This window comes from Pogoniulus pusillus, chromosome 4 (genome assembly GCF_015220805.1).
Source record: "Pogoniulus pusillus isolate bPogPus1 chromosome 4, bPogPus1.pri, whole genome shotgun sequence".
Taxonomy (NCBI): Eukaryota; Metazoa; Chordata; class Aves; order Piciformes; family Lybiidae; genus Pogoniulus; species Pogoniulus pusillus.
Window position 1 is genome coordinate 11,887,579 of NC_087267.1, and position 9,712 is coordinate 11,897,290.

The following is a 9,712-nucleotide window of genomic DNA, read 5'->3' on the forward strand; positions in this document are numbered from 1 at the left end:
CTCCATGACCTTCCTTGGTATGGAGGTCAGACTGATGGGTCTCTAGCTCCCCAGATGCTCCTTTTCTTCCTTTCTTGTTGATAGGTGTTACATTTGGTACCCTCCAGTCCATTGGGACCTCCCCAGCTAAGCAGGACCTCAGGTAAATAACAGAGAGTAGCTTGGCAAGCACATCTGCCAGCTCTTTCAGCACCCTTGGGTGTAGCACATCCAGCCTCATAGACTTGTGTGGGTCTAACTGGCTTAGCAGATCACTGACCACTTCCTCATTTATTGTGAAGTTCTCTTTTCCACATTCTTTCTCGCGTTTCGTAAACACTTCAAGCACATCAAGAGCTTGTGCTTATCTAAAGAACAACTTCTGCAACTTCCACTGCGTGCCTTTCTGAAGTAACTGTCTTCCATGTCTCTGATGTACATACATATCTGAGGGGTGGAGGTCAATCTCTTTTCAGTGGTGCATAGTAATAAGACAAGGAACGACAGATACAAACTTGAACACAGAAGGTTTCACCTCAAATGAGGAGAAACTTCTCTACAGTGAGGGTGACAGAGCACTGGAACAGGCTGCCCAGAGAGGCGTCTCCTTCTCTGGAGACTTTCAAAACTTACCTGGATGCATTCCTGTGTGGACTATACTAGGTGATCCTGCTTTTGGCAGGGAGGTTGGACTCTATGACCTCTGAGGACACTTCCAACCTCCAACAGTCTGTAATTCTGTGGTTACTTTTAGGATAACTTCATAGATTATCTCTCAAAAACAGTTTCTGATTTGGAAGATTATATTATTAGAGGGGATCCCTCTTTCAGTTGCCAAGAAGTGTGCCTTCCTGGCTGCCTTGAGCTACTATATTATCCAGACTAGTAAGGGAAGCTTGAATTAATCATAAAATCAACTGGGTTGGCAGACACCTCCAAGATCATCCAGTCCAACCTATCACCCAGCCCTGTCCAATCAACTAGACCATGGCACTAAGTGCCTCATCCAGTCTTTTCTTGAACACCCCCAGGGACGGTGACTCTACACCTCCCCGGGCAGCCCAAGCCACTCCTCTAACATATCAGGCCTTTCCAATATGTCATTTAGCACAATTACAAGGATACCAACCTTGGATCTGATTCACAAATTTCACATTTGAAACAAATATTACTAGGATATATGTGTATGTAATTTACCTCATGTTAGACTAACTGCCAACAGAAGTCTCTCTCAACCATGTTTTATAAAGCTTTCACATAAAAAGGATTAAGAGACTGAAATCACTGAACAGCATTTTATTCTTGTTATTCACAGTAAGATAATTCATAATGCCACTTGTGAAGATAGGGAGGTTTTACATGAAATAAAACTCAAGGAAAGCTCAGACTACAAATAAGTGCCCCAAGTGTTTTCCGAAGTTAGAGAGATGAACTGTATCAGTTCATCAAACAGACACTGCCATTGTCACCTGAGCAAGGATACTAGTCAGACAGGAATAGTCAGCACCAGGCAAGGATATTTTGCTCACACCTGTTATATATATGACAGTATTAAAGACCAGTATCCACAAACAGAAAGCAGAAAAGAATGTCAGGTAAAGCAAACAGAAATCTAAGCCAGGCACGTGGAATACACTGACCTGGCCCCAGCGTGGAAAAGCAGTCAGCCCTGTGGGTCAGACAGAAGAATCATAGAATCAACCAGGTTGGAAGAGACCTTCAAGATCAGCCAGTCCAACCTAGCACCCAGCCCTATCCAGTCAACTAGACCATGGCACCAAGTGCCTCATCCAGTCTTTGCTTGAAGACCTCCAGAGACAGTGCCTCCACCACCTCCCTGGGCAGCCCATCCCAATGCCAATCACTCTCTCTCCTAACATCCAGCCTATACCTACCCCAGCACAACTTGAGACTGTGTCCCCTTGTTCTATAGGAGAGGCTCACCAGACCATCTTATTGACTACCTAGAGAAATTACTGCCTGCAGGAGTGTGGGGCACAGAAGTGGGCCGAAGGAATGAGAATGCAAAACCAGAAAGAGGGTCCAGTCACATGCAAACAGGTTGCTGCCAGTCAGTGCAACTGGCCACAGAGCTCAAAGTGGCAGCAAATGAAAAGATGACTGCAGCTTAGGGGCCCATGATCCTGCAGTGCCCGGAGCCAGAGAGACACATGTACACATAGTGCAGGTACACATGTTGCTGCACACAATCACTAGCAAGGGGATTCAGTTGGGGCAATCAACAAGGCAGGAATTATAAAATATTTAGCTATTTTTATTTCCAGAAAGCCCTGCCCACAACTATATACAAATTTGGGTTCTAATTTGGTTGGGAAAATCTTCACAAGGATGCTTACAAGCAATTCATTCATTGAGGAGAATCAGAAAATTGGAAAAGTTTAGCCACCAAATGGCTTTACCTCGGTTACAAATAGGCAGCCTGGAGCCCTAGGGAACATCTGTTCTACTCACTGCAGTGGAGTAGAAACTTCAAGATCATCCCTGGCTCCTTTGTGGCAGTGTTGGAACCGCTCTGCCATTGAAAGGCTTCTAAATCTTCCTAGGATGCTGGGAAAGAGGCAAACAATCTCTGACCTGATCCTGCTTCCTCTTGGCACAGAGGTTTGCAGAGGTGCAGGCAGGATCTCTTGCAGATGTGCAGAGAGCACCATGTTGGTGGCACTTCTTGCCACATTTTAAGGCACTTAAATGTCTTCTCCTGGGAAACTCGAGGCACTAAAGTTTCCAGGTAGCTCAATCCCAAAACATGAGGGCTGAGCTGGTCTGAAGCACGAGGCAGAACAGAGTATGTTGTCCAAGAGCAGCAAGGCAGAGGCAGCTCCATGAGGCAGAAGCAGCACACCTACTTGCAGCTTAGCTCAGTGCATATTATTTGCCTGAGTGTGATGGCTCCTTTGGCCACAGAGATTCACCAATCAAAATGGCATTTGCAACACTGACCATATTAGGTGAAACCAGGGCTTGCTCACCCTTATTTGGGCAAGACACCAACAAGTACCTAAACACCTGTGGGTACCTATTTATCACTTTGGGAGAGGCCCAAGCCTTTGTTTTCCTCCTGCCCTTGCTTCCCCTATCAGCAGAAGGGTGGGGCAAGCCAGGACATGTAAGAGGCCTATTAGCCTTCCAGGACACAAGGGTCAAAACAGACTCGCCAGCAAGCATAGTAAGAGGCTTTGGAATCAGGTGTCACACCCTTAGGCTGGGCCAGACTTTGCAGAGAACAGAGAGTCTGAGCCACTAAGTCCAGCCTCCTAATCCAGCCACAAGTGACTGTGGTCTGAGGGACTGCTACTGGAAGAACTAGAAGGTCTAAGCCAGCCACCAGAGGCCCAGGTGTCTGAGGTTTGGCTAACGTTAAGGCTATAGGTCTGAACCAGCTACACAAAAGACCAATTTGCACAAGGCAATCTGGTGGCCAGCTGCCACAGTGCTAAGACCAGGTGCTGCAGGGATCCGTAGTGTATTCATGCATGCACACATGTGCATACCCCAGAGGATCTGAGTACCAGCAACTGAATTGGAGCTGCAAGCCTCCTTGAGTTTGCCGAGGCCAAAGAGAGCAACCAGAGGATCAGGAGCCACTTCCTAGATAGACTTCCAGTCACTGGAGGTATCCACATTGAATGTACTTTTCACTGAAAGCCTTTCACTCTGGTCAGCCAGAGCAGAGAACAGGATCAGGCCACTTCTGTGGTTTGTGGTTGTGTAAGAATTGTTTTCTCTGTGCTGACCTCTGTGGACAGACACAGTACTTGAGTACTGTGTCGAGTTCTGGGTCCCCCAGTTTAGGAGGGACATTGAGATGCTTGAGTGTGTCCAGAGAAGGGCGACGAGGCTGGTGAGAGGCCTTGAGCACAGCCCTAAGAGGAGAGGCTGAGGGAGCTGGGATTGTTTAGCCTGGAGAAGAGGAGGCTCAGGGGAGACCTTATTGCTGTCTACAACTACCTGAGGGGTGGTTGTGGCCAGGAGGAGGTTGCTCTCTTCTCTCAGGTGGCCAGCACCAGAACAAGAGGACACAGCCTCAGGCTGCGCCAGGGGAGATTTAGGCTGGAGGTGAGGAGAAAGTTCTTCACTGAGAGAGTCATTGGGCACTGGAATGGGCTGCCCGGGGAGGTGGTGGAGTTGCCGTCCCTGGGGCTGTTTAAGGCAAGGTTGGACGTGGCACTTGGTGCCATGGTCTAGCCTTGAGCTCTGTGGTAAAGGGTTGGACTTGATGATCTGTGAGGTCTCTTCCAACCCTGATGATACTGTGATACTGTGATATGTATGCACAGTGGGTATACGCACCCATCAGGAATAAACACCCAGCTTTGCTGCTGCCTAGAGCCAGGGACATGTGGCTGTAGCAGCCTTACCTCCATCACACTACTGCGTTGGACAACTCCTAACACCCACCACTATCAAAACTATAAAACCAAAGAAACAAATTAATTACTGGTATCATAGACAAGCATTCTCAAAGACCAGTTCAAGGTATCTCTCCCTTAAGCAAGCACCCATTTTATAATTACCTGTAGCACGCAATTTAGCTTTGCTATCACTGGACAGTAAAAGTTTTGGCCTTACAGACACAGCAAAAGTGTCTATATTGTGACCTGAAAAGAATAATAGTTTTCAGAATTAAAGGTCACTTTTAAATTTGTGTGCTAAATACACAGCGTACAAAATGCCCAAGTGGCATTCATGAGGACTGCTGTGTGCTCAGGAAAGTCAAGTTCAAACTGTGAGGAATTACCCAACAATCAGCAGTGGGGAAAAAAAGTCCTTATGTTAACTGCACTGGTGGGCATATCTTTAGTGAAGATCTCAGTTTTCAAGCATACTTCTCACCGTTTTTAAGTATGCCTTTCAGTCTACGTGCCTTATTTTATACTACTGTCTAACTTCACAGCAAATTTAGCAGAATGCCCAAATGGTGAGGGCTGCAATCATGCCTACTGCCTTCCTGTCAGTACTGCATTAACAACTTAAGTCTAATTAACTGTGAGAATCAACTAATAGAGATATACAGGTGCCTCTCCTACAGCACAACCCATCACATGCAGCAAAACAGGAAGAACAGAGTTTTTAGTTCCTTCCAGCTCATAATCAAATGAGCAAACATTTGGGAATCACAGAATCATAGAATCAGCCAGGTTGGAAGAGACCTCCAAGATCATCCAGTCCAATCTATCCCCCAGCCCTATCCAATCAACTAGGCCATGGCACTAAGTGCCCCATCCAGTCTTTTCTTGAACACCTCCAGGGACGGTGCCTCCACCACCTCCCTGGGCAGCCCATTCCAATGGCAAGAGATGCTTGATTCAATTCTGAAACGCACTAAGAATTTCAGATTCTTCTGAATGGGTTTTACTGTCCATGTGCATCAGGATCATAAGTTTGTTACAGTCTGCCAGAGAAGCAATGGATTTATTTGATAGGAAACAGCTGACATAATGTTAAATCACATAGGTCAAACTTTAAAACAGGAAAAATCTTCACGTTCCATTAATTTACAACCTTTCTATGCAGGATAACATTTGCTAGTAGATATTTTTATAAATTAAGTTTCAACTTCAAATTGTTTAATGTTTCATCTTTCATTAAAGTTTTGCTCATTTTAAAATGTTTACACTGCTTCTAGAGCAGTTTCTTAAAGGCACAAGAGTAACTGAAAGGCATACTGCTGGTTAAGCTCTGATATGGACAAAACCATCTGTGCACAGTTCACTGAAAGAATTACCTACCTATTACAATCACCTTCCTCTGCTAAGTGTGTGGGTAATACTCCCTACACTTTTTCATGCACTATAATCTGCTTAACTCTCCCTTTGCCAGGACAGCTAGAGCACGAGACAGATGCAGTTCAGTCTCTGTCACACATAACAAAACAGTATGGTTGGTTGCACAAAAATACTAGACTACAGCATAACCTAAAAGTGGTTGAAGAGGGGCAAATTCATTGATTTCACTGTAATTACAGAAATGATGACTGCTGAACTTCTCAAACTTGCTGTTAGGATAGCACCTCTTTTTGAACTCAAAAAGAAAGATGAAGATCATCTCCCTAACTGAAGTGGCAATATTGACAAAATTAACTCAAGATGCACTTTTCATAAGCACAGTCTGCTAATTAACTGATCTGAAATTATGTGGAGAAAGTTTGACTTGAAAGGATACTTCAGAGACACTATTAAATGACATGTATGTAGCAAATACCATTTATTCATTCTGTTGTTCTGCTTTTTTCACAGCCTTCTTCATAAATCAAGTTACAAAGGAAAAAAGGCTAACAACATACACTGGCTTTTGACTGGCTTTGTATATTCTGGAAGTAGACACTTCAGTATTTTCCTTTTTTCAAGTTTAGATCTATTGTTCATTTAGCTATGATGTATGATAGCACTGACAATTCACTACTACGTTTCTCATTGGAATGAAGAGTCAAAAGGACATTCAACATTAATCTTTCTTCGCATTCATGAAATGTTTTCCAGCTTTTTATATCAAGTTTCAAGATATATGACTTTAGTTTCTAGTCACGTTGCTCCTCAGGCTACTCCCTACCAAAATGATTACTCAACAAGCTCCCCTGAATTACTATGTTTATTGGAGGACCTTGCCTCAACCGGTAATTCTGGTTTCAGTAAGGTACTTCCTCTTTAATTAAAGATTTCTACTTAAAAGCATCACCACTATTGCAAAATTCTTCCAGGTGTGGTACAATTAAGCTTTATTCAAAGCTTGCAGTTTTCATGTTTGCAGGCTTCTGAAAACTACCAGAAATCTTGGCACCACTCCCTCCCATCACAGAATATAATTGAACTATTTCTGCCCTTATGTCATACACAGAATAGATTGTTAAGGTAAAGTAATTTCTTCTTGGTTAAATAGAACGAGACATCACTGCTGAGTGTGTAAATGCCTTTCAGATGACAGTGACATTTGCTTTGCCAAACTGTGTTTTCGAAGTGAACTGAAGAAAACCATTACTGAAAGTCACTATTAATGCACACGAAATGTTCATTGCACTTAGTCTCCACTGAAGAAAAAGCCTAAATATAAAAACTGAAAACCACTCATACATTCACCAGTTACACAAGTGGACATCGTATGATTTAATACTTGCCAATAATTAAAACATGCATCTAAAGGAACATTACGTGGGGCATTGCTTAACTGACACAGAGCAGATTTTGTTTCCTTAGTTTTTAGCCTTTTAGGGACTATTCTAAGGGACTGGTTCACACTCTAGTTTTGCACATGCTGTTTGTACAATCACTGTGTAAAGCTTCATTAATTTACTACAGGATGATGCTCATCCTGTTCGGTCTGACAGCAGTTTATAGGTAGAGATTTCCCACACAGGTGTCAAACAGACACCAGTTTTCAAGAAGATATGCCCCCATGAAACTGCACACAGGGAAAATTTTACAGCACTTAAGACCTTTGGAAAATAACCTTCTCCATTTTTAAAGCTTTCCCATACTGTGAAACGGGGCAGATTTCTGTTTCACATTCCACTGCACTCCAGCAAGCATAAAGCTTCTTGCACCTTGTTGGAGCTCTCTCCCACCGAGTACCTTCAGTTTAAAAACTACACTTCAGTACAAATACTAAAAAAAATACAGCTTTTAAACTAAACTTGGTTCTTTTGCTAACCAGAAGCATGATGCACCTGAAAGTAACTTCCACGTTTACTAACAAAAATTATTTCACTATAGTGTAGCCCAACAAAACTTTTCTTTGTGTAAACTGACTATTTTCTTTTGTAAAACAATATCATACATATGATTCTTCCTCTCATTTCTATTGGAAATTGATTAAAACAATGCAATTTTACATAAAACTCCTAAAATTAACTCTTATTCCAATTATCATGTTCTTTAGAACTAGCAGATTTCAGCTTCTCACAGTGAGCTTTTAATCGCTAACGTGAAGTGAGGAGCACATTTTTTTACTTCATAATCTGTATTAATCTGAACTAAAGCAAAAGCATGGGGAGAAAAAAAAAACACCACCACATTCTCTGAAGTAGTTACACCAGTCAAAAGGTGGGTTACACATTTCAGCTGACTCCACCCCCATCAACTCCGAACGCTGTTTCAAGATGTTTCAAGAAGATAAAGTCAGAGCTGCCACCTCCCTAACTCCTTTGCATCAGCATCACCACTTTGGTAATTACACGATGAGGCAATTCAGAACGCTGAGCTGGTGAAACCGCGGGCAGGTCAGCCTGCCGAAATCAACTCGCTCGTGTGATCACAGCAGCACAAGCAGCAGGGGAGTGCCAGAGCGTCTGCAGCACTGGGAAGGAGGAAGAGTCGCCAAAACATCCAACTTAACGTTGCTTTAAACTGCTGCGAACCTGAACACAGTGAGAGGTCGGTTGGCCCACAAAGGCCTGGTCCTAATTTCTCCTCCAGCTTTAGCAACTGACCTCGTCACCGCTCCTCTCCTGGCATGAGCATTCCGGTAGCCACAGGTGAATAAGAACATGTAACTAACTTAAAGGAAAACTAGGTGCTTTTTTTTTTTTTCATTCTGTAATCTCACTTACTACACAGTCACATACGAATTTGTGCTGACGGAGGCAGAGGCAAACAGAAATATGCAGCTATGCGGAGTGTGAGCTGCTCAGATTTACGCTTGAACTGCAGAACTAAAATCACAGCTCTCCGTGAGAAGACGGACTTTATTAAACTATCCTAACAAGTACTTTTGCTTAACTAAAACTATATTCCACAAACAAAAGTGACCAAGTTTCAGAGGCGACACCACGAAAGATTCCTAGCTTGTGAAAAGAAAACGCGCTCTCCTCGCTCCATCTGCCCTGCTCCAACAAGGAAGCCTGCTGACTTTAGCACGGGGCGCTGGGGAGCCGTAGGCCAGCTCCCGAAGGAGCACGCCAGCCTCCTCCCGCCTGCATGTCACCCGGTCTTGGCAGCGGCCGTGCACGCAGACGGGGCACGTCCCGCTGCGGAGACGTGCACGGGGGCCGGCTTCGGCCCCTGCCTCTCCTGCAACACCACATTTTAAAAGTTTTCAATGTTTTGTTTGCTTTTAAGGCTTTTTCAGCCTCTGTCCTCTGGTAACCGTCCCGCGGACCTCATCGAGAGGGAACACACAGCAACATCACTACCCCAGCCCTACTCCCTCCTAAAGCGCTTGCCTAGCCCGGCGTCATTGAGGCAGTCTCGCCTCCGCCCAAGCGGAGCGCCCGCTAAAGCGCTGCCGACCGGCACCGATCAGCCGGGGGCGCCCGCGGCCCCTGCGGGGGGCGAGGGACGGCGCTGAGCCCCGCTCCACCCGCGAGGGAAGGCGGCCAGCGTTCCCGCGCCTCCCCCACCCTCCCCGCAGGAATGCGGGGGGACCACCGCCCGTCGGCATTCCCTCCTCCCTGGCCCGATTCCCGCGCCTCGTACCTGCTGGCCCCGACTTCGTCTGGTCCTAAGCTCCCCCCCGCCGCCACCCGGCCGCCGCCTGCCTGCCGCCGGGCACTGGGGGCGGCGGAGTCTCGGGCCTGCCGTTCTCGGCCGCCGCCGGGCTCCTGCTCCAGGGAGAGGGCCAGCTGGCTGAAACCGTATAGCAGCGAGCAGACGCCGCAGCCCAGGCACAGCAGCGCTACCCGCGCGAACCGCCGCATCCTCCCGCGCCGGCCCCGGCAGCTGCGCCAGGCGGCGGCCGGGGCCCAACCAGCACAGCGAGCGCCAACGAACGCGGCGGCGGC

The 9,712-nt window shown here is 45.9% G+C and overlaps 1 protein-coding gene across 2 annotated transcripts in view; it reads right to left on the minus strand.

The window, feature by feature from the left end:
* Window positions 1-9,712, minus strand: part of GXYLT1 (glucoside xylosyltransferase 1) — a 39,553-nt gene extending 29,841 nt beyond the window's left edge. For both annotated transcript variants that reach the window (XM_064142194.1, XM_064142193.1), the window contains exon 1: window positions 9,408-9,712. In XM_064142194.1, the coding sequence (XP_063998264.1) occupies window positions 9,408-9,628 (221 nt within the window). In that variant the 5' untranslated portion in view covers window positions 9,629-9,712. The remainder of the gene's footprint in view (window positions 1-9,407) is intronic.